This window comes from Carcharodon carcharias, chromosome 16, assembly GCF_017639515.1.
Source record: "Carcharodon carcharias isolate sCarCar2 chromosome 16, sCarCar2.pri, whole genome shotgun sequence".
Taxonomy (NCBI): Eukaryota; Metazoa; Chordata; class Chondrichthyes; order Lamniformes; family Lamnidae; genus Carcharodon; species Carcharodon carcharias.
The window spans coordinates 52,917,671-52,943,459 of record NC_054482.1 but is presented as its reverse complement, the minus strand read 5'-3'; the positions used below and the strand labels follow the sequence as shown (position 1 = coordinate 52,943,459).

The following is a 25,789-nucleotide window of genomic DNA, read 5'->3' as shown; positions in this document are numbered from 1 at the left end:
CTGATGAGTGAAAGACTAAAAGCTTTGACCAAAAAAAGGCTCTTTTTTTGGCAATACTCAAGTTCTGTACTACCAAATGACTTTTCCAGATTTATTTATCAGAGGAAAAGAATTCTAAATTGCAGGTCTCTATTGGGCCAGGATTTTTTCTAACTAGATAGGTATCAGACAGCAACACACTATTTCCCCTCCCCATCCTATTTCCTTCCCTCTTGCATTATAAATGAGAGAGCAGTGATATTCCTGATTGTCAATGACTAGTTTTTGCAGGAAGATTGCAGCCTGTTTGACAGCTGGCATTTCTGAGATCCAGTTTCCAGTTGTGCACCAGGTGGATCATATAACTCTTACTTCATCACCCTTAAGAGGCCAACTGAAAGATAAAGTGAAAAGAAAACACACCAAGCACAAAACTAATGTTTTCCTACTGCAGTAACAACTTAGTATAAACAGCTTGAGTGAATGTGAAGAGAACAGGCCACTGGTGCTCAAGATCACAGCCATTTCTTTTGAGCATTCTTGAGCTGCTTGGCAACTGTGACCCTTGCCAAACACGTGATTAAGAAGAGATTTTCATTACATTGCCCTCGAGGTGTCTCATTCAGTGTATTGAGTATGTCATTTGTTCAGAATGTCATGAATGCCATTTTCCAGTGCAGCTGAAGGAGGCAAAGAATCTTGCCCACCTCATGGTTGCGCTGTTTTCTAAATTCCAAAACCCATTAAAACGCAAATAAACTACTGAAGAGAAATGAGAAAGCAGGTGGGAATGTGTGGCCTTCAGAAACTTACATCTTCATTTTATTTAAACATTTGTTAATGGATTTGTTGCTTTCACTATTAATATTAGATTTTGTATTTATTCCTCTGTGCATAGAATGTTACAAGAAGCTCCACATTCAAGGTGGCTGTAGTTCGTCGTTGTCAGCAGTTTATGTTACATACATATATTTGGTATATGTTATATATTTTTTATAAAAAATAAAATGCTGACACTGATTATGTATTTCAAGTTCTACATGGAGAAATTTTCTACACTGATTTTAAACTAACATTGGATATCAACTTAATAGATTTGCACAACTTCTCAAATTTTTTCTCTTGCAGTTTGTTTTCCTTTTGTCCTACAAGACTAGGGATGTTAATGCGGAGGAATAAACATACAATGTAGTCTGTGCTCCCTGTATCACCATTAATCGGGTACAGCATTGAAGTTCCCTTTGCTCTGGCTCAACACATCTCAATTCCAAAAGAACATCCCAGTGCAGCATATTTTCACTCAAGCCATCCTCTCAGAGATTGCCAACTTGGTAGACAGTTATGTGCAATGTGCCAGTGCCCATTAAGAACTGAGTTGAGAATGTACAAACTCAAGTAACAGTTAACTATGTGAATTCTCCAATGGCTCATCTGGCAAGGGTTGCACATAACTAAGTCAAGCTACATGAGCCAAAAGGTGCCGTGTTCAATTCCACATATGTTGAGTTAATGGATTTCAGCCCAATTAACAATAGGGACACCTGCTTTGGTTGACTGAAAAATGAAAATTGGGGATTTCCACTCCTAATTGCTACCCATTGATGCCTGCTGGAAAAAGGGCATTTTTAAACCTCAATTAGCAAGATAGGACTTGGTTATGGTAGTCTAATAATATAACTGGCTAGATACATACATGTAAAATTATCTCAAGTGAAAATAGTGGAGGGCTCAATATTCAAGCAGGAGTCAACATTTTCAAGAGAAAGTGAAAAAATTGGCAAAAATGCAGATTATGTGGACAGAAACCAAACTGAATCCAAGCAAGACTTATGTTTCTATTCAGTGACTAACTTTCCTCTCAAAATTCTGAAAATTGGAGGACAGTTACTTTTCATTAGATTTTGTTTTTCTATCTTTTTCTCTTTACGTGGAGGGCAGCCTGTTCTTAAATCATCACCGGTGTTTCTCTTTTTCCTGCAGCCAGAAGCACACACCACCTGATTTTCTCCATTCTCCCTATTTAGCATTCTATTTGCAAACTGTAGCTGAGATCAAAAGGTAAGCAAGTTGGAGTATGAACTGGGCATTTTCTTTTTAGTTTCTTCACCTATCTTGAAGTGAAGTGGCTGATGCTAGAGTCTAAACTATCACTGGCTGTCATTTGGCCTTGGTTATTCAAGCTTATATACTTGTACAAGACTATGAGTGGCAACAGAATAGTAATCACAGGGGGCATCACATGTAAAACCAAATCCACTTACCAGGTGGTCAAACACAACCAGCAGAGGTCACTGGAGAAGGAATCCTGGAGGATTTCTTGTAACCTTAAACCAAAGATACTGCTCCCATATGTAGTTGTTCTGGCTACAATTAACTAGCTCAGCGTAGATCTAGGATTCTAGCTCGTGGCACATATAGTTTTTTTTTAATTCTTTCATGGGATATGCGCATTACTGGCGTGGCCAGCATTTGTTACTCATCCCTAAGAAACTGGCTTTTTGACAGCAGTTTTTCTGTGGTGTAGGTACATCCACAGTGCTGTTAGGGAGTTCCAGAATTGTGACCCAGCGGCAGTGAAGGAATGGTGATATCCAATCAAGTAAGGATGGTTTGTGGCTTGGAGGGGAACTTGCAGGTTCCCATGCATTTGCTGTCCTTGTCCTTCTAAGTGGTAGTTTAGAAGGTGTCTGGTGAGTCGCTGCAATGTGTATGGCACATGTTGCTGCCACTGCACGTCGGTGATGAAGGGAGTGAATGTTTAAGGTGGTGGATGGGGTACTAATCAAGAGGGCTGCTTGTCCTGCATGGCGTTGACTTTGAGTGTTGTTGGAGCTACACTTATCCAGGGAAATGCAGAATATTCCATCACACTCCTTTCTTGTACCTTGCAGATGATGGGACAGGTTTTGTTGAGTCAGGAGGTGAGTTACTTGTCGCAGAATTCCCAGCTTCTGATCTGCTCTCATAGCCACAGTATTCATATGGCTAAGTCCAGTTAATTTTCAATGGTAAGCCCTAGGATGTTGCTGGTGGTGAATTCAGCAATGCTATTGCCACTGAAATTCATGAGGAGATGGATAGATTCTCTCTTGTTGGAGATGGTCATTGAAGTGGAACAGGTGTGAATATTACTTGCCACTCAAACCTGAATGTTGTCCAGGTCTTGCTGCATGTGGACACAGACTACTTCATACCACATGGCACATTTGCCAAGTGACCCATTAAGGCAGCTACTGTGTAGAACTTAAAAAATAGTCTTTGGCATTAGAATTTAAAACAGCAGCTTTTATTTACTGTGCTTTACAGACAATATAATTAATTTCTAGGTTTGCAGTGACATGTACTTTACTTGACTTTCCGTTGATGCTTCTTGTAGACGGGCTCTGATAAATGCAGAATGTTGAAGTACATCAGAAAGATCAAGAAGTGGATGCAGGAAAATAGAGACACCAGGACAGGGAATAAGTCTGGCAGTTGTGGGGGAGGAGCTAGCGTTGCAGATATCAAACTAAGGGTGGCCATGGCAATTACAGATAGAAGGAACTGTAGGAATAAAAGAAAAAGCAGTTTCTCTTTTTCATATATTTTAAGTTACATTTTTCAATATATCTTTGGCTTTTAAGCCTGCAAAGTCCAAATATTAAAACACATTTTTTCTCATTTGCAAATATAACATCCTGTACAGTCTTCATTCATCCATCTCCTACTTTGGCTCAATGTTTCCCAGGATGCCATAACTTGTGGAACTATTTGCCTCAGCTTTTCCTTCTACAGTCTACAATCTCTTAAAACCTACGTTTATTGTTACCCAAGAGCTTTTGAAGAACTTTGCCTTTTGCTCCCTTTTATACCTTGGTGGTGTTCTGCATCGGTGGTATTGACCCTTCAACTAGGTTTCTTGGTGAAGGGAAAAAATAAAGGTATCAAAAGCCGTTCTCTAAATTTGACTCATTTATTGATGATAGCTCATTGGGTAGCAATCTCACCTGAGGTCAAGTTCCACTTCAGAGATTTGAACACAAAAATCTAGGCTAACACTCCAGTACTTTACTGAGAGAGTGCAGCATTTTCAGGAGCGCCATATTTCAGATGAAACATTAAACAGAAGCTCTGCCTTTCCTATCAAGTGGATGTGAAAGATTCTAAGGTATTAGTCTGAAAAAGATTATGAGAATTCTCCCTGGTATCCTGACCAATACTTAGTCTTAAACCAAAATTAAAAACACAGATGATCTGGTCATTGCTTTATTGCTGTTTGTGGGATCTTGCACTGTGCAAATTGGGTGCCATATTCCCTACCTTAAAAAAAGGTGATCACATTTCAGGAGTATTTCAACAACTGTGAACTGCTTTGAGACATCCTGAGATCTTGAAAGGTGCTATATAAATGCAAGTCTTTCCTTCTTTCATTTTCTACTAATGTTCCATCCTCCACTACAGCCATCTCTACAGTCTTTGATTCAGACAGCCAGTTTAGTACCGGGCTAAAACAAAAACAGAATTACCTGGAAAAACTCAGCAGGTCTGGCAGCATCGGCGGAGAAGAAAAGAGTTGACGTTTCGAGTCCTCATGACCCTTCGACAGAAGTTCTGTCGAAGGGTCATGAGGACTCGAAACGTCAACTCTTTTCTTCTCCGCCGATGCTGCCAGACCTGCTGAGTTTTTCCAGGTAATTCTGTTTTTGTTTTTGTTTTGGATTTCCAGCATCCGCAGTTTTTTTGTTTTTATCTTAGTACCGGGCTATGTCAACTGAGGAGTTGTTTTGGGATGTGGGTCCATAACTAGCAGAACTGGGCTAAACATCATCAAATTCATCTCATGTAAAGACCCATTTGCAATTAATCAAGGTTATAGAAAGTCAAACTAGGAAATAAAGTGTTCGGCCCCAGTTTTGTCATCTGGTGCTAACGTTAAGTGTTTCCCCATTAAGTACTATGAAATATGTGCAAAGTTCTTGCTTCTCTGCCTCAGCAACAATACTTCAAATTTAGAAAAGCACCCTGTTGTGATTATTTTCTATTTCCTGCACCAGTTATCCTAATATCTAATTTAGTGCTAACCAACCTCCAGCCATCCAATTGGTCTCAGCTGGATTTGAACCCAGGTCCCAGACGTGACAGGATAAGGTCTGATTCCATAGTTTTAACATTTCACAACTGAAAACAAATTTTAAAACAATGATTTTCAAAAAGCTGTTATTTACTTACTGTAAGTTTTGCAAAACGTGGTGGAATTGTAGAGTATGGAATGTACCTCCTCACACCCTGGGAAAATGGCTGGAGTCGCAGATCCTCCAATGACACTTTATCAAATGCTGACAACAACTTTGTTGTGACAAGGAGGAAGGCGAAAGAGGTAACAGTGTAAGGAAGGAGCAGTCCATCCTTCAACAACAGGGGAAACATGCTGCATGGATTCAACAAAATAAGAGAGTGAATTAACAAGCTTCATTCTTACTCCGTAACACCACAAGAAATAAACTAACTTATTAAACTAAAACCACATCCTTGGACTTAGTATTGGCATCTGAAGATTAAGAACATTGATATCAGCACCAATTATTCTCTTTAGTGATGTATGGTAAGAAGGTCGATAGGTTGGGCTGATCTATGAACAAGCTTGTTGGCCGTTTCCCAAAAGATTTTGGGGGTTTTCCAAGGCTGAATGAATAAATGATTTTCAGCACTGTTATGAAAGCAAGACTTTGTAAGTTTATATGTTCTTTTATCTGTTTAAATTGTCTCTTTTAATTTAAGGTACAACAGAATGTCCAGGAATGGGGGATGGTAATCATGCTGAACTCCATCCGGAAACAGGCCCATGTGATTTAGTCGCCACTCTCTCCATGGAGGAAGCATGAGGCTCATTGCATCAGTGATGTTCCACGTAGACTTCTCCACTACGGACACCAAGAGAAGCATAGCCTCATGTATCCCGGGACACAAGCTGGTGTTCCAATGCCCACCGAAGTGCTAGTATCTACGCTGGTGCCTGCCTCGCAGAAATGGTGTGACGCAGGTGACATGTGAGGGCCCTCAGGTGTGAGAGGGGTCATCTGCAGCTCCTCCTGGGGTTAAAATCCAGGTAGAAACTCATAGAAGCTCAAGTGTTGGGTTTCACACCTTGACACAAAAGAAGGGCAGCTGGTCTTCTTGGATACAGACTCTCAATCTCAGTCAGATAGACTGGAGGGGAACACCGAAAATAGTGGCTGCTGTGCCAAGCAGAGGGAGAGACTGTTTTTTTGTTAACCACCAAGCAGAATGCTGGTGAGTACAGATTTCCTGTTTGAAGAGATGGAACTTGTGGACTTAAGATCAAGAAGTCACCAGAAGGTGCCTCGATGCTGGGAATTAGTTTGATTATAACTAGGAGATTGAGTGAATGGACTTTTGAAAGAACCCTGGAAATTTGCCCTAGTGTAGCAGGGAGAAGAGAACTTGTTGGATAGCTGGGAGGAATTTGGCACTGCGAGGCTATATATCTTATGAAAGTGGCATGAGGTTTACAGTTGTGTTAACTAGTTAATGGGGAAAGTGTATTTTCTGTAGTATAGTGTATTAGTTGCCTAAGTTATTTTTAGTCAATGTTGATTTTAGTTTGTTTATTACAATAAAAGTCTTAAAATATAAAATATTTCCATTGGATATTGGAAAATTAATTTCTTATTTTAAAAGTTATTGGACTTCATGGGGATTGTAACAGCACAAACTTTGGAAACACAACAGCCCAAATATGTTATGAATGTTTAAAAGCAAAAGGTGACTAATGTTTACAAAAATTATATGCAAGGGGCACAACTTACAAAGAGCTTTTTTTAAATCACAAGTTCCTTGTCACTTTAAACAGGGGAGGAAATGGAAAATCACCTATTGTAAGGCCAAGGCACTTCCACAGAATCTATTAATTAGCATCCATTCAGAGATCTGACACAAAAAAAAGCTGACCTTACCTAAAAGTTGATACAAGCAAAAACCAAGTTGCCATGAAAGGAATTTCATGTAGAAGCAATAATATAGGTCTGAAAACAAAACAAATAAAAGATACATGATTGAAAACTTGCGCAGAGCTGAACTGAAATATGGCAATGGATACATAGGTAGACATGCTGTCTTGTGTGGTACTGAGCCATAAAAATCAGGAAGGTCGGAGGTTTGTCCTCAGTCTATACTCCTTCAGCTGATCTCAGCCAGGGCAATGCTAGGGCTTTGAGGAATGGTCTCAATATTTTGGTAGGGTGAGCAGCATGAGCCCAGCTGAAAGTGCATACATTTTAACTGGGTAGGGTTTGATAGTGTTGCCCTGTCAATATTGGCATTCACTATCTGACAAATAACCATATGTTCTCCATCTGCTCACATGATTTGCAAACTTCTCACACTTGAATCATAGAATAACACAGGAGGCAATGCAGCCCTTGCATGAATCTATGCCAGCTCTATGCAAGTGCAACTCAACTAGCCCCCACTTCCCTGCCCTTCCCCCATAGCCCTGCAAGTATTTTCACTTCAAATAATTATCCAGTTCCTTTGGAAGGCCACAATTGAATCTGCCTCCACCATGGTCTCAGGCAATGCACTCCAGATCCTAGCCATTCTTTGTGTAAATGGGTTTTTCCTCATGTCGTTGTTGGTCATTTTGCCGTTCACCCTATATCAGTGTCCTCTAGTTCTCATTCTTTCTGCCAATGGGAACAGTTTCTCTCTACTCTGTCTAGGCCCCTCATGATTTTGAACACTTCTATCAAATCTCCTCTCAACCTTCTCTGCCCTAAGCAGAACAACCCCAGTTTCTCCAATCTATTCACGTAGCTGAAGTCTTTTATCCCGGGAACCATTCTCATAAATCTTTTCTACACCATCTCTAAAGCCTTCACATTCTTCCTAAAGTGTGGTGCTCAGAATTGGACACAATTTGCCAGTAGAAGCTGATCCAGTGTTTTGTAAAGAGCATAACTTCCTAGCTTTTGTACTCCATGCCTCAATTTATAAAGCCCAGAATCTGGTATGCCTTTCTAACCACTTTCTCAACCTGCCCTGCCACTTTGTGCACATACGCCCCCAGATCTCTCTTTCTACATCCCCTTTAGAATTGCACCCTTTATGTTAGATTGTCTTTCCTTGTTCTTCCTGCCAAAATATATCACTTCCACACTTCTCTGCATTAAATTTAATCTATCACATCTGCCCATTCCACCAGCCTATGCCCTCAAGGAGTCTATCACGATTTTCTCACAGTTCACAAAAAACTTCCAAATTTGTCTCATCTGCAAATTTTGAAATTGCACCTTGTACACCCAAGTCTGGGTCATGGGGCAGAATTTTCAGTTTGACATGCAGGGGCGGGTCTGCCGTCCTCGTGTAAAATGACGTGCGGTGAAGTTGGGCCAACGTCCTGATGTCATCGCGTGCCATCGCGATATTTCGCTAGGCAGACGTGTAATGAAGTTCAACGTGCGCCCACCATTTATTAACGGGCTAGTTAAGGCCCTTAATTCATCAATCGACAGCGATTTTTAGGCGCCCATGCGATTTTTGGGTCGATGCACAGGCGCAACTGGCAGGCAGGTAAGAGACTTTTCTATGAATCTCATCCACGGGCGGGATAAGAGGGCTCAGTGGGCTCGTCAATCTGCTTTGTGGAGCATTTATTGGAGAAAGTATTTTAAACTTGCCTATGTTATCTGCAGCAGTTCAGAACGCACCCCAGCAATTTTCTGTGTCCTTTGAACCTTCAGCTCAGCACTCTGCAGTCAGTAATCTTTCGCGAGCCTGCAGCTTGCCAGGAGCCTCCCCTTGGCCTGGGAATGAGTTCTGACATGTCCACTGGAGGCAGCTCCTCTGAGGAGGAAGGGACGGCTAGAAGGAGCAGAAGGCCAGGAGTGCACATTCAGCCTTCAGGCGAGCCACCTTTGGGAGGACAGGTGCAGGCATAAGGGGCGCAGGGCCAAGAGGTTATCCAAGGTGGAAGGGGCCGCAGAAGACACCACTCTCCTGCTGCCAGGGTGTACAGGTGGCAAAGCAGCTACCTCAATGTGTCTGAGTTGTGGTGCCGAAGGAGGCTCCGACTCTCAAGGGAGACAGTCAATTACATCTGTCAGATGATTGGCCCTGAGATCTCCCCTAACTGTGTGGGTGGATACCCCATGCCAGTGGCTTTGAAGGTCATAGTTGCCCTCAACTTCTATCCCTCTGGCTCCTTCCAGGGCTCGGTGGGTGATCTTTGTGGTGTCTTCCAATCAGCTGTCCACACTTGTGTCAAGCAGGTTACAGGCGCTCTGTTCAGTCGTGCATTCACCTTCATCCCCTTCCACTGGGACCAGGCAAGCCAGGCACAGCGAGCCAGAGGCTTCGCGGCCATTGCTGGCTTCACTCGTGTCCAGGGTGCAGTAGGCTTTACACATGGAGCCATCAAGGCGCCAGCAGGTGAGCCCGGTGTCTTCGTCAACAGGAAGAGCTTCCACTCCATGAACGTGCAGATAGTGTGTGATCACAGGATGCTGATTCTACAAGTCTGTGCAAGGTATCCAGGCAGCTCCCACAGCGCCTACATCCTCAGACACTCCCAGGTGCCAGGGCTCTTCAGTGCTCCAGCTCGGTTTGATAGCTGGCTGCTGGGTGACAAGGGCTATCCCCTCAGAAGGTGGCTCATGATGCCTCTCCGTTAAATAATGTCAGAAGCTGAGCAGCAGTACAATAGGAGACACGCCTCCACAAGGGCTGTGCTGGAGAGAGCCATCGGTCTTCTCAAGATGCGCTTCCGATGCCTGGACCGCTCACGGGGCGCACTCCAGTACCCCCCAGATCGTGTGTCGGTGACAGTGGTTGCATGCTGTGCTCTCCACAATCTTGCACTAGAAAGGGAGGACACAGTGGACGATGAAGGTGTGGACACATTGTCTGCAGCTGCACACGATGAGTCCAGCATTGATTCTGAGGATGAGCAAGCACAGGGGAATGCTGAGGGGCTAGACGCTGACCCAGGACTACACCAAGGAGGCAGAGACACCTGGGAGGCTTTAATCCAAAGAACCTTCAGCTAGCCCAACATAAATGGATCAGCAGGACAAGCCTTGCCTGGCGCATCCATATTCGACACCCAAGTACAAAATCTGCCAGGTCATCAGCAGGAACTAAGGGCTTTGGACATAAATTTGAATGTCCAAACAAACACTCATGACATTTCTCTTAAACATACACATGCAGAACAAACAAGCCACCATCAGCCATGGTCACACATCTGATTTTTATTTTAAACATCAGATGTTCTCTCAATTCCAAAACAATACTTTAAGCAAGCAAAAAACAATTATAAGGAACAAATCTCAGGCCATCACAAAAGCACCTGTGAGAAACCCGTAGTGGCCTAAGGTGCCTTATGCTTTCGTTTCTGGGTGCTACGTCTTGGTGATGCCCCATTGCTCAGAGTGGCATCTGAGACAGCCTGTTGACTCTGCTGTCCTTTTGGCCTCGATGACCTTGGCGGTCGTCCTCTGGCCTGTGGGAGCCTGTGCTGGCCCCGCCTGGGAGGGAGCAGCCAGTTCCACAGCTGGCATCTCCCCAGTTAGAAACAGAATTACCTGGAAAAACTCAGGTCTGGCAGCATTGGCGGAGAAGAAAAGAGTTGACGTTTCACGTCCTCATGACCCTTCAACAGAACTGAGTGAATATTAGGAGAGGGGTGAAATATAAGCTGGTTTAAGGTGGGGTCTTCGCAGCCTCACTAGATGATATGGTCACTGGGAGAGGGGCGAAGCAGCTGGTGCCCTCATCCGGAGGGCATGAGAGGAGCCCGCAGATACAACAGGCAGCTGGTGCGCTGCCGTGAGATTGCCTCGGATTTTCCTGCTCACCATGGATGGATGGGCAACGAGCTGGGAATCTTGAAGCCCACAACATCTCCCACATTGGCACTGACCAGCTGTGGCCACTGGCACTGTGAGGGCTTGCAAGTCTGAGCGTATCCCCAGGAGGAGCTGATAGATCTCCTGGAGGCGCCTCTCCACGAGAGTTGCCACTCTCTCCATGGAGGAAGCATGAGGCTCATTGCATCAGTGATGCTCCGCGTAGACTCCTCCACTACGGACATCAAGCGAAGCATAGCCTCATGTATCCCGGGACACTAGCCGTTGTTCCAATGCCCAACGAGGTGCTAGTATCTATGCTGGTGCCTGCCTCACAGAAATGGTGTGACGCAGGTGACACGTGAGGGGCCTCAGCTGTGAGAGGGGGCATCTGCAGCTCCTCCTGTTGGCCATGCTCTGATGATGCTGAAACGAACAGCAAGGACAGTGGATCAGTTAGCGTGCATGCAGTGACACACTTCATCCCTTTCCCCCCCTGGCTCATTATGCGTTCAACCTTCCAGAACCAATGGGCATGAACATTGGTGGGGTGGCAAATAGTGAGGAGAACAGCCTTACATTACAGGCGGATATAGACGGGCTAGTCAGATGGGCTGATGAATGCCAAATGGAATGTAATGTGGATAAGTGTGAGGTGATGCACTTGGGCAGGACAAACAAGGCACTGGAATACATGTTGAATGGTAGGACCGTGGGAGGTAACAAGGATCAGAAGGACATTGGTGTGCATGTCAACTGGTCCCTTAAGGTACAGGCACATAAGATGTTTAAGAAGGCAAAAGCCATACTTGCCTTTATTAGTTGAGGCATAGAATATAGGAGCAGGGAGGTAGTGTTCCAAGAAAATGCTGCCAGGGCCACAGCTATAGTTCTGCGTGCAGTTTTGAAATGTGCTTGACGGGAGGGATGTGACTGGAGTGGAAAGAGTGTAGAGGATGTATACCAAGATGTTGGCTGGCCTGGAGAGTTTGATTTATGAGGAGAGAGTGGATAGATTGGGGTTATTTTCCTTGGAGCAGAGGAGATTTGAGGGGTGACATGATTGAGGTGTATAAAATTATATGGGGCATAGATAGGGTCAACAGAAAGGAACTTTTCCCCTTGGCAGAGGGATCAGTAACCAGGTGGCATAGATTTAAGGTAAGGGGCATGAGGTTTACAGGAGATGTGATGAGCAACTTGTGTGCACAGAGTGTGTTGGGAATGTGAAACGCACTGACTAGAAGGCTGGTAGACGCAGAAACCCTCATAACATGTAATGTGTATTTGGATGTGCACTTGCGATGCCATGGCATACAAGGCTATGGGCACAGTGCTGGGAAATGGGATTAGAAGACTTAGGAAAGTGTTTGACCCACGCATCCTCGAAGGGCTGAAGGACATTTTTCTATGATCCACACCTCTGACTCTATCACTCTGTGACTGAGCAATGTTGCAACAACAACAAATTAAACAATCATCAGTGCTATGGATGTTGGGAGGACATTATTCATCTCACTGTTGGCCTCAAATACCTGGCCATTCCATCCCAGCCTCACTGACACCAGTTGACCTGGGTGCATGGCGCCTCTCAAGCTCAAGGGCCTCCTGTTCGAAGCGGCTTAACATGAGGTGGTGAGCCTGGCTGCCTCCAGCCCTCAAACGCTCCAACGCATTATGAGCATTCTTCTCCTGAGAAAGGGAGAACACCATTCATTGCGGCAATTTGCACATGGACTCTGCACACACACACCGCACCCCAATCACTGTGACCCACATCAGGCCTCCAGTGCCTCCTCTCCCCACTATTGCTGATATTTCACACAAAGATAGTACACCTGCTTCCAAGCCCCGCAACGGCCACCTGGGACACATGCTGTGTACATCACTTTAGGAACCAAACAGTCTTTGCTCCCATAGCAAGGAAGCGCAACTAAGTGCACCGTCGAGGGCAGCAGATGGTTCTTGGCCACAACACCTTGAGGCTCCCCTTCTAACATCTCATCACCCTGAATAGGACATGTGTTGGAGTTCTGAGTATGTGCTTAGCTGCATCTCCTGCAGGTTGCCCCCAGGCTAGTCATGTGCAACTAAGAGCAACACATGGTGCAGGGGAGAACTCATCTCCTCATGAATCACACAGGCTGATCTAAGCATGGGCACTATCTGCTTGCCCACCCAGGGAAGGAAAAATGCCGAACATGATTCAATGCAGTCACGACAGTAAGATTGAGGTGGGGTCTCAATGACTAAGGCTACCTGCTGGGTTGAATGCCCAATGCCAACATGGTACTCACCCTGCCACCCCGGCACCATATCATGGGAGTTCATCACCTCTGCCACCTCCTCCCAGGCATATTTAGTCACATGGGGAGGGGGCCTCCTCCAACATCTCCCGCCGCGCTGCCACCTCCTTGAGGAGGGCAGCAAGGCCATTCATCTGAAAAGCAATGGGCGCTGGCCTACCCTGCAACCTGCCTTGCTCCTGTGGCAGACCCTGCAGCCTGGCCTGCTCCTCTGCTCTTCCCTCCAGCCTGGCCTGCTCAGCCAACCCCCTGTGGTGCACCCTCGAATTAGCCATTGTCACCAGCCTACAGGAGGCTGCCAGGCCTTCTTTCAAACAGACTGCCTGTTCGCCGTTGAACCCGGCGGTCTATGCACGCCCGCCGCCACCCGCATACTCCCGTTATCCACAGGAGTCGGTAAATACACGTGGGGGGGCCTTAATTGGCCCGCCTGTGTAAAATGGCAGCGCAGACCCGATCGCCGGGTGCCTATCAGGTCCACGCCCGCGCCTGCCGAAAACCAAAAATTCTGCCCATGGAAATAGATTAAGAGAAGCAGTGGTTCTAAATACTGACCCTGAAGGAACTCTATTGCATACCTTCCTCCAGTCCAAAAAAAATTGTTTCACCACTCCTCTCTGTTTCCTGTCATTCAATCAAGAGCATACTGCCACTGTCCCTTTTATTTCATAGGCTTTGACTTTACTGGTGAGCCTATTTTGTGGAACTATGTCAAATGTCTTATAAAAGTCCATGTACATCACATCAACCACATTAACTTCATCAACCCATTCTGTTACCTCATCTAAAAACTCAAATCAAGTTAGTGAAAACGATTAACCTTTAACAAATCCATGGTGGCTTTCCTTAATTAAGCCACACTTGTCCAAGTGACTTAATTTTGCCACTGATTATTATTTCTAAAAGCTTTCCCATCGCCAAGTAAAACTGACTGATCTGTCATTGCTAGGCTTATCCTTACATTTTTTTAAACAAGTGTGTAGCATTTGCAATTCTCCACTCCTCTGACACCACCCTTCTGTCTAAGGAAGGCTGGAAGATAATGGCCAGTGCCTCCACAGTTCCTCCCTTACCTTTCTCAGCATCCCCGAATACGATCCATCTGATCATGGTGACTTACCAACTCTAAGTACAGCCAGTCTTTATAATACTTCCTCTTTATCAATTTTTAACCCATATAGTATGTCAACCACATTCTCCTTCACTACGACTTTGGCAGCATCTTCTTCCTTAGTAAAGATAGATGCAAAATACTCATTTACTACCTCAGCCATATCCTCTGCCTCCATGAAAGATCTTTTTAGATCCATTATCAGCCCCACTCCTCTTCTTATTATCCTTTTACTATGTAAATGCTTATAGAAGACTTATGGATTCCCTTTTTGTTAGCTGCCATCTCTTCTCATACTTGCTATCTGGACAAGAAGGATGGCTACCTGTAAAAGGCGGGGTACCATTAACACCACTTAATTGTATCCAAGCACCCGTCAGTGCTCTCAAGAGAGAAAATATGCAACTTTCTACTAATTTTGTCTCTCCTCTGCCCCCTCTACCTCCTGTGCATCAGCACCGATGAGAATGCTCCATTCAAAGGTGCTATCCTTCAGATTTCAGATTGAAATATGGCACTGCTCTTCCAGGGGTTCATGTAATGTTAAAGATCCAACGGCACAACTTAAGGAAGCATAAAAACTTCATTAGGTGCCCTGGTCAACATCCCGCCCTCAAGATTAATTGGTTATTCAATTCGTTATTCAATTCGTTATTCATCTTATATACAAAATGGTGTTACATTTGGCTACATAACAGACATTGTGCGTGAAGTGCTTGAGGTATTTCCAAGATGGAATAAGATGGCATCTAAGTACATGTTTTTGCCCCTCCCCCAGTTCAATAGCCTGCTTACAATCTGACTAAGCTCACGTAATGAATGGCCACTTAAGTAAAACAGCAGTGAGTGGCTGATTTCTATCACATTGTAGTCCGGCAAAAGTCAGTGCCTTCAGGAAGGGAGGGAAAAACTGGAACAAAAACATACAATTTTAAAATAAGAAATTGAGCCAGGGAGGCAAAACTGTAGCTAAGTTTGATAAATTATTCCCAGCAAATGTGCTTTGGGCAGAAGGCTGCTCCGTTAATTTTATGGCAGCCAAATTGCCTACTGACTGCCTCAAGGTTGGAATGAGATAGAGCAGAAGGCTGTGTTTGAACAAACTGATGGGTTGATATGTTATCTAGCAGAAATATCAGTGATCAGATTAGTCAGTAACCATGGAATAATGACTTAATCTCTAGTTATTTTCAGTTAAATAATAATAGATACTTTATAAATAAATGCTCTATTCATTTTAGCTACTCCATGCAATGTTGCACAACATATTCTGTCCAATTTTCTTTTATAAGTGAACATACATTAATTTTAGTAAAAAAATTTAATCTTTTTCTGACGGGGGTGATTCATACTCAAATGCTGGCACCTGCCTGCATCTTATTCCAGTGTCTATTTCTCATGCTTGAGGCTAGACTGTCATTTAAAAAAGCTATTTATTTGTACATGTGCACGCGTGTCTATTTGGAGGCGGGACACATCACAGGCAAGGCTGATCTTATTTCTGAAAACATGCATTTTCTAAGCAAAGGTTCCATGGGTAGCCACCAGGAGCAGGTACCTGGCCTAATTTTACCCTCCCAGGTAACTAACTTGTAGCACCACACCACTGCCCTGGTGGATAACTTAGCAAAGACCAGGGACGAAACTGGGATGCTTCCTAACTTTTTTAGTCTAATACCTCAATACATGGTGCTTTTACTTACTTAGCCTTCACAGCAGATTAGTCAAAATTCATTATGTAGACAATTATCTAATGCCTGCACAAATCATCTATCCATGAGCTTAAAGCATCAATTTGGCTCAGTTGGTAACATTTCTGGGTCAGCAAGTTGAGTTCAAGCTCTAGGACTCGAGCATGCAAATTGCATTGAATATATAATTTAAACCGTATTGGAAATTTTATCAATGCAGCAGTTGTGACAAGGCAACTTTGTCTGATCACTGAAATTTTAAAAATTAGCAATTTCTTAAATAAGTCAATGTACTGTATTATAATATATTCAACTTGTACTAGCAAGCCAATAGATACTACAGCGTAATTACTGAAAAAGTTATATCTTGGTCTCAATTTTGGCCTTGGTGAGACCACACCTGGGGTAGCGTGTGCAGTTGTGGTCTCCTTACCTAAGGAATTTATACTTGCCATAGAGGGAGTGCTGCAAAGGTTCACCAGACAGATTCCTGGGATGGAAGATTGTCGTATGAGGAGAGACTGGGCTGACTAAGCCTTTATTCACTGGAGTTTAGAAGGAGAGGGGGTCTCATTGAAACATATAAAATACCGACAGGGATGGACAGACTGGATGCAGGGATGATGTTTCTTCTGGCTGGGGGTGTCTGGAACAAGGGGTTACAGTCTCAGGATACAGGGTAGGCCATTTAGGGCTGAGGTGAGGAGAAACTTCTTCACTCAAAGGGTGGTGAACCTATGGCATTCTCTACCACAGAAGGTTGTGGAGGCCAAGTCGCCAAACATATTTAAGAAGGAAATAGATAAATTTCTGGGCTCTAAAGGCATCAAGGAGTATGGAGAGAAAGCAGGAGTATGGCATTGAGATAGAGGATCGGCCATGATCATATTGAATGGCGGAGCAGGCTAGAAGGGCCGAATGACCTACTCCTTCCTGCTCCTATTTTCTATGTTTCTATGCATTATACCTTCAACAGTCATGTGTTCATAGTTCACACCTCTGTACTCTTTACAACTACAACTATCACAAATAGAGATTAGGTTCATAAAGCATAGTTGGGTCAATCTGTCATGTTCCAGTTAGCAAAAAAAAAAGAAAGTTAGGCTTGTTTTCCGTAGTAAAATGAAACCTCATTGACGTTTCTAAGATTATGAATGGAACTGCCAAAATTATCTTGGCAAATTGTTCATCGAAAGATTCAAATGCCAAGGGATAAACAGAAAATTAATCAGTTAAGGCTATGAAGTTAATTTAGATTAGTGAAATATTTTGCTGGGGAAGGCTGTTGACCCCAATTGTATAAAGAAGTCTATTTCTGAAGAGAGCGGGGACTGAAGGATATAGAGAGGATATGGATGGATAGGCTTGGTATTTCAAAAAGGGATGGGATTGTTGATCCTGATAGAAAAATTCACGTCATCTTTTATAGTGAACTAATGCCTATTAGTTGGATATTTTCAGTAAAGCTATGAGAAATGAGAAAATTGGACTCTTAGCTATAAAGAAACAGGCAAATTCCCCTTCAAAATGGAAGAATGGCAACATTTAGTATATGAAGGAATATTACTCATGATGTGACATTCGACAAACATGCCTGTCATGGGTGACTTTTAACTTCAGTACCCCACCACCCCCACCGCCGCCCCCCCCCAGCCCACTGGCAACCAATGATTCCTCAAATTTTGTCTTGACCGCAGCAACTCTAGCAGAGCCATAGTTCCTTAGCCAACTGATCATTCTTCATGTGCAAGCCCTTACAATGATTGTTAATGGAATTTTCAGCCAAAGGATTGCAGTATCCTAAACCCAATGCCGTCCTCACCAGTCATCAATAAATGTGCCCTTTCCAGCAGGGGCACTCCTTTGTGATGTGCTTAATTTCTTTTTCACTCTCTCTCTCTAGCCTGGAAAATTGCTGCCCTAGCCAAGATCAACAAACAGCAAAAATCATAGAGTGAACATGGGAGCTTCCAGGTCCTTTATATCTCAATACCACACCGGGCTGAACATTTAATCACTTAACCATTGGGAAAGCTTGATCAATAGTTTTAAAACAAAACATAGCAACAAGAATAGAGGAACATCAAGCAGCCAGATGTCTGCCTGTCGAATGTTATAGGACTCAGTAAAATAAAGTTTGTTTTTAATTAAATATTTCTAAACAATTTACTAAATTGTGCAAGTCCCTTTCATTATACCACATCTTGTTACTTTTCATAGGTTGCAACATCTAAAAGCTGAAAAATTAAGTGCCACATATCTCAACTAAAATGCATGTTCCTTTCAAGTCAGCTGAGTGCCTCCACTGTCTGATTCCATTAAATTTAAAGATCACAACTAACCAATTTTAAACACTAAACCAAAGCACATGATAATCTGAAGATTTGAACTCCCTGTGCATCTTAGACTGTACAGGGGCCTCAGTGAACTTAAAGGGGGAGCTTACTCACTGAGTTAGTGTTACAATGGGAGTTATTAACACACTCAGCATTCAATACTATGTTGAGATGATGGTTTAGACACAGTCTGGAAGCAGATGTTTTGTGTAAATCTCCTCTTATGGCAGACATGACTTTATGAATGAGCAAGTTCCCACATTTTGTATTCATGTCACTGGAATGGAACACAATGATGTTACAGAAAGGACAGTAAAACTAGGAATGTCCGTATGGAACAGGGAGACAAAGGAAAATTGGTAGGGAATAAAAATACCTTTTTAAAATAAATATCATCATACTGCACTGAAAAAAAAGATACAGTCACCTGCTGAGGTAGTGGGCCATGCAGAGCAGGAAGGTCCCAGATTAAATCTCTCAACTGTGCTTCAGCCAAGAAAACATTTAGAGCCGTGATTTGCTGCGGTTGATATAAAGAAGGTTCCCACTCCTAGATGCTATCCTGTGAACCCCTGCTAGAAAGTGTGTGCCTAACCCAGGGGGTTGCAGGCTAGGTTGCGATGCCCCACCCAACCCCACCAATGCACCTACAATTGAATAATCCATCAGTATTCATTGTTTAGATTTGCACTTTCATTAAGAACAGTCACTTGAGTGAGGCTTTGAAAAATTGCTAGCACTTATAGAATCACATCCCAAATAAGTGAACACTTTGAAGAAAAAAGGGAAAATTGAGGGTAGGAAAAGACTTCAGGATTTTTCTTTTTAAACATCTCACAGTATTACCCAATTTGCTGTTAATATTAGCAATTCCTTAACAAGTCCCAACAGAGTGAGAGCAGCAAAAGAAGATAATTCTCCTTATTCACTCATCACATGGTTTATAAGTTTCTATCTCACAGGAGGTTAAAATAATAGATTTTCAAAACTTACAGAGCAGCCTGAAGTATAGACTTTTCGTGAACTTGGAAAGAAAACAGGAAGAATGACAAAGAACAATTCACCTAGAAAATACGAATGTGAAAAAGGAATTTAATTTCAGTTTTTGTCAATTGAAAATTGCAAGAAATCTTCAATGTAGTTTCTCCCCAACATTCACCTTTTCTGAAGGCTAGGGTGCAGTTTTACCAGTTGTGAAGAAGTCATATTCGACTTGAAACATTAACTCTTTCTTTCTCCACAGATGCTGCCAGTCCTGCTGAGTATTTCCAGCACCTTGTTTTTATTACAGTTGCACAGATACCAGCAGCCCTCTGATATTTGTGTGTGGGCTTAGGCCAGTGTTAATTATTGGTTATTACCCAATTAACACAACTCTTGGGAATGTGTCAATCCAGAGAGGTGGGATCCTGGTTTGTCCCTGTGATTTCCTATTAACACAGCTCCTAATTTTAGTTATACAACTGGAGGTAGTTGCCAAGTGGAATCCAGGAACAGCCTACACCATTTTAATAGTGCCCTCTCAGTTGGTGCTGGGAAGCTGGAATAACACTGCCCTCTCATTGAGGTAACTTGCACTCCTTTACAGCAGTAGAGAGGAGTCCGTGCTGAATCCCAGCTCAGTCAATATGCAACAGGCAGGCTGACCATGAAAGATGTGACACGAGGAACACCATGTCTAATGAGAAACACAGCTGAGCGAAGGTGGGCTGCAAATGAGACCAGACTGTATTATGAGAATCGCTGGCCTACACAGTGCCAGTAGACTATTCCATAAGACAGAGCACCCTGCATCAGCTCTTATACATATTACATTGATCAGGAGGGGAAAGTCTGATTGATAGTGCCTCTAGGTTAGGAAGGAAATATGGTCAACTGCATCACCCCACATGCTACACTGGCTGTGCTTAGCTAACTCTTACACTAAAGGCTGAATCAGGATTTGTTGGTGTGTGTGTCTTGATACTACATCATGGTACATTTTCCTCAAAGCCACGAAGGATCGTTCAAGATACCTCTTATACTAAAGCAGTAGTAGTCAAAATATAGTCTCGCTACCATTTACCTGAAAGACTCAGCAGACATGCTTCTCCCCATGGCTCCAATTCTCTGTTCATGGACTTATCTGGCTGTGGGATATTGACCAAACTAGTTGCCTTGCCCTTTCTTGCTTTCCAGCATAAGGATGCAACAAGATTCTATTAGGAGGCCAGTCTAACTCAACTCCAATCCCAGAGTGAAGGGGTTCAAATAAAACAGAACAATTACTGCCCTATCTTCCTGTGGCAATCTGCTTGGCAACAACTGCCCCCAGTGGCATGATTGAAATCAAGAAAAAGAAAAGAAATACGTGCATTATATAGCTCACTGTAAGTAATGACAGGCCCCCTAATCAATCACACCATAGTGCGCCATTCATAACTGTAGCTTTTAAGCAGGACTTTGGTTGGGAATATGGTCCTTAGTAATATAGTCTAAAATAAAACTACTTGAATTGCCTTAGAAAAAAAAAACCAAAAAAACTGCGGATGCTGGAAATCCAAAACAAAAACAGAATTACCTGGAAAAACTCAGCAGGTCTGGCAGCATCGGCGGAGAAGAAAAGAGTTGACGTTTCGAGTCCTCATGACCCTTCGACAGAACTTGAGTTCGAGTCCAGGAAAGAGCTGAAATATAAGCTGGTTTAAGGTGTGTGTGTGGGGGGGCGGAGAGATAGAGAGACAGAGAGGTGGAGGGGGTTGGTGTGGTTGTAGCGACAAACAAGCAGTGATAGAAGCAGATCATCAAAAGATGTCAACAACAATAGTACAATAGAACACATAGGTGTTAAAGTTAAAGTTGGTGATATTATCTAAACGAATGTGCTAATTAAGAATGGATGGTAGGGCACTCAAGGTATAGCTCTAGTGGGTTTTTTTTTATTTTATATAATGGAAATAGGTGGGAAAAGGAAAATCTTTATAATTTATTGGGAAAAAAAAAGGGGGGAAACAGAAAGGGGGTGGGGATGGGGCAGGGGACTCACGACCTAAAGTTGTTGAATTCAATATTCAGTCCGGAAGGCTGTAAAGTCCCTAGTCGGAAGATGAGGTGTTGTTCCTCCAGTTTGCGTTGGGCTTCACTGGAACAATGCAGCAAGCCAAGGACAGACATGTGGGCAAGAGAGCAGGGTGGAGTGTTAAAATGGCAAGCGACAGGGAGGTTTGGGTCATTCTTGCGGACAGACCGCAGGTGTTCTGCAAAGCGGTCGCCCAGTTTACGTTTGGTCTCTCCAATGTAGAGGAGACCACATTGGGAGCAACGAATGCAGTAGACTAAGTTGGGGGAAATGCAAGTGAAATGCTGCTTCGTGTTGCAGTCCTACTCCGGCCCCCTTCCACAACTCTTTCTCCGGTACATCGATGATTACTTTGGTGCTGCTTCATGCTCTCGTCAGGACTTGGAAAAATTTATTAATTTTGCTTCCAATCTCCACCCCTCCATCATTTTCACGTGGTCCATCTCTGACACTTCCCTTCCCTTCCTTGACCTCTCTGTCTCAATCTCTGGTGATAGACTGTCCACCAATATCCATTACAAACCCACCGACACCCACAGCTATCTCGACTACAGCTCCTCACACCCCACTTCCTGTAAGGACTCCATCCCATTCTCTCAGTTCCTTCGCCTCCGTCGCATCTGTTCCGATGATGCTACATTCAAAAACAGTTCCTCTGACATGTCCTCCTTCTTCCTTAACCGAGGTTTTCCACCCACGGTCGTTGACAGGGCCCTCAACCGTGTCCGGCCCATCTCCCGCGCATCCGCCCTCACTCCTTCTCCTCCCTCCCAGAAACATGATAGGGTCCCCCTTGTCCTCACTTATCACCCCACCAGCCTCCGCATTCAAAGGATCATCCTCCGCCATTTCCGCCAACTCCAGCATGATGCCACTACCAAACACATCTTCCCTTCACCCCCCTTATCGGCATTCCGTAGGGATCGCTCCCTCCGGGACACCCTGGTCCACTCCTCCATCACCCCCTACTCCTCAACCCCCTCCTATGGCACAACCCCTTGCCCACGCAAAAGATGCAACACCTGCCCCTTCACTTCCTCTCTCCTCACCGTCCAAGGACCCAAACACTCCTTTCAAGTGAAGCAGCATTTCACTTGCATTTCCCCCAACTTAGTCTACTGCATTCGTTGCTCCCAATGTGGTCTCCTCTACATTGGAGAGACCAAACGTAAACTGGGCGACCGCTTTGCAGAACACCTGCGGTCTGTCCGCAAGAATGACCCAAACCTCCCTGTCGCTTGCCATTTTAACACTCCACCCTGCTCTCTTGCCCACATGTCTGTCCTTGGCTTGCTGCATTGTTCCAGTGAAGCCCAACGCAAACTGGAGGAACAACACCTCATCTTCCGACTAGGGACTTTACAGCCTTCCGGACTGAATATTGAATTCAACAACTTTAGGTCGTGAGTCCCCTCCCCCATCCCCACCCCCTTTCTGTTTCCCCCCTTTTTTTTTCCCAATAAATTATAAAGATTTTCCTTTTCCCACCTATTTCCATTATATAAAATAAAAAAAAACCCACTAGAGCTATACCTTGAGTGCCCTACCATCCATTCTTAATTAGCACATTCGTTTAGATAATATCACCAACTTTAACTTTAACACCTATGTGTTCTATTGTACTATTGTTGTTGACATCTTTTGATGATCTGCTTCTATCACTGCTTGTTTGTCGCTACAACCACACCAACCCCCTCCACCTCTCTGTCTCTCTATCTCTCCGCCCCCCACACACACACCTTAAACCAGCTTATATTTCAGCTCTTTCCTGGACTCGAACTCAAGTTCTGTCGAAGGGTCATGAGGACTCGAAACGTCAACTCTTGAATTGCCTTAGGTTGTTCTTAAATAGCTAAAGCTTCAATATATGATCACAGCAAAAATTATTCTGCATTCCAAGCATAAATCTGCATTTCCAATCCTCCCAAAACTGTCAGCACTTTTAGAATTGTAATGACTCACAAGATTTATAGAGCGTTTTTGACTCAATTATTGCTGCATTTTAAAACCTTATTAGTGAACAATCAATTCATAAATTCATTGTTGCACAAACACTTAAAAAAAAGCAAATATTTTAAATCTTAAGCTACAAGCACATTAAAACAAATTAGTTGAATTCGTAATTGTGCTGTCAAGCGTATCCTTTAAGGTTTTATTTGCCTTCACCTTCCCATCCCCCACCCACCCCAAAAAATTCTTCCCTCGTTTCCTGCATTGAATTCATGTTTACTCCACAGCTGCTGGCTGCCCTCTGGAATCTCACCCAAGCAGTCATTTTTGGCTGAAAAATGAACGTTGGTGGACTAAACAACTATGGATTGCATCATAGCTGTGCCCGATGATGTTCTCACCCAACAGGCAAATATCCAGGAAGAGTCAGTAGACAGCAATCAGGAGTGGGAACACAAGCTGGTTTTTTTCCCCCTCCTAAAGCAACGAATCCAATTATACAACCCCATCAACTGTCTCAGCAAAGATTAACTAAGCAGTTGAGCAACAGAACCTGGAATCATCCCATCTATATGATTTAGCATTACACTGAGCAGCGCCTTCACTGAGCCAGGCCATCAAGGAGCACAGGACACTGTTGATATTTTGTCCGAAACTGGTGTGCCTGCAGAGTGCAGCTCACATTCCACAACACATGTCCCCTACCAGCCGTGGAGGGATCTTGTGACATGATGGAATCTTGTCATTATCTGTCTTCACTTTCACTCCTAATACACTGGGTTACATTCCCTGAATAAGTGCCAAACAACCAGAAGGTCAAAATCTAAAGGTGAAGATTAAAATTCTCTTATTTGTAGTCTATTAAAATTCTCTTAAAGCCCAATATTAAAGGACAAACAATTTGGGTTTACATTTTTTTTATTTAAACTGGAACTCTTAATAACTGGGTGAGTAAATGCACTGCATGATGCAGTAACACAGAGCAGGAAGTTCCTAACTGTAAATTAACCAATCCAGGGCCACAATGGATGTGCCAACGCCCTTTGGGCTAGGAAGGAGAAAACCCAGCCACCATTTCCATTCCTGATCACTGTCCCATATCTTTGCTGGAAAGTAAGTGGGTGTGAATAATAGACACTTGAAAAGTGCAGCAATGCTGTCTAGACTTGGGGAAGAGATACAGTTCCTCAGATGACATCAGCCCTTTGGTGCCTCAACCAACAATCTATTTTTCATGCAAGAGTTGAAAAAGTGAGTGTTATCAGGCTATTTAACTGTGGAGGGAACCACAGCTCTGCCCAATCCTGTCATTACCAAATGGCAACACACATGCAGTTCACTGAAATCACTGGATGGTGTTAAGGAAGCAAACTCAGGTTATTTTTCCTTCACTAATACTCTGGCTGAAACAATGAACTCAATACTGACCAGGGCCACTGAATCAAGGGACCTTCCTGGTCAGCACAGCTTGGTTCCACTTACCAATGGAACCACAGGAAAGTCATTTGAAAAAAACAAATTAATTGCATGCATTAAACATTAATATATCCTAAATGAAGTAAATTTAAGACTTACCAGTGCAAGTTTGAACCCATTTAGTGTGGGATTAATTGTCAGCTTTATACACGTAGGTAATATTGTCAAAAGTGTGGCAGCAAAACTGACAAAAGAAACAATGTTATTAAATAACTAACTTAGAAAATAGCAACACATCAAATGCAAAATAAAGCAATAATATTTCAAAATTAATTAGCACTGCAGTGAAAGACTGGATGGGGTTGACTTACCTCATAACATCCTCTTTCTTTTGAGAAAGACCCCACATCAGATCAGTCTCTTCATCCATTGCCAAAGACCAGGAAATTGTCACTTGTATTTAATGTCAAATGCTAACCCACCCAAGATACCCAAGAATTTTATCCAAAGTAAGGGAGCATGAGCGCTCTACCACTTTAGAACTCATTTTGAAGAAAACCCTTTGGAAATATAAATAACTTCCACACACTTCAATTGAGCATCTGATTAGAGGTAAAAAAATAGGATGCTTTATCTTTTTCTCTCAAAACGTTTGTACTTCTAAAGGTGTGGGATGTCAGCCTGGGAAATAGGAGTTTTGTAAGGTATCAGTCCAGAAAACAATCCTCCATTCCATCAATTATTTGTCCAACTCTCTCTTCTTTTCCCTACACTATCAACTTCCATCGTATCTTTGAATGGTATATTCCAAATATTCACCATGCTCTTCGCAAAGTAGTTAGAGCTAAACTGCTTCTGCACCTTCCCTCTTCTAAGCTTAAGCCTATGTTCCTTGATTCCAGATTTAGTGCAATTTGCCCATATCCTTAAGTATCTTGAATAATAATTCTCCAGAACAAGCCTCAGCACTCCAATATCTCCTCATAGCCAAGAAGCCTTAACCTAGGTTAAAAGCAAAATACTGCAGATGTTGGAAATCTGAAATAAAAAATGAAAATGCTGGAAAAAACTCAGCAGGTCTGGCAGCATCTGTGGAGA

At 43.3% G+C, this 25,789-nt stretch overlaps 2 protein-coding genes across 3 annotated transcripts in view; one reads left to right on the top strand and one right to left on the bottom strand.

Annotated features, from left to right (window-relative positions):
• LOC121289426 (centromere protein R-like) overlaps positions 1-25,789 on the top strand; it is a 95,946-nt gene that overhangs the window by 69,623 nt on the left and 534 nt on the right. The window contains exon 7 of one of the 2 annotated variants that reach the window (XR_005945556.1): positions 5,737-6,249. Coding sequence is in view for 1 of the 2 variants with exons in the window: in XM_041208892.1 (XP_041064826.1) it covers positions 5,737-5,840 (104 nt within the window). In the remaining variant the exon portion in view is untranslated. Of the gene's footprint in view, positions 1-5,736; positions 6,619-25,789 lie in introns of those variants that run through there. The other variant, XM_041208892.1, reaches the window with a different exon arrangement.
• alg6 (ALG6 alpha-1,3-glucosyltransferase) overlaps positions 3,250-25,789 on the bottom strand; it is a 49,873-nt gene continuing 27,333 nt past the window's right edge. The window contains exons 10-14 of the mRNA XM_041208891.1: positions 24,851-24,935; positions 19,261-19,331; positions 6,933-7,001; positions 5,188-5,386; positions 3,250-3,522 (exon numbers count right to left, since the gene is read on the bottom strand). Coding sequence (XP_041064825.1) covers positions 3,325-3,522; positions 5,188-5,386; positions 6,933-7,001; positions 19,261-19,331; positions 24,851-24,935 — 622 coding nt within the window. The 3' untranslated portion in view covers positions 3,250-3,324. The remainder of the gene's footprint in view (positions 3,523-5,187; positions 5,387-6,932; positions 7,002-19,260; positions 19,332-24,850; positions 24,936-25,789) is intronic.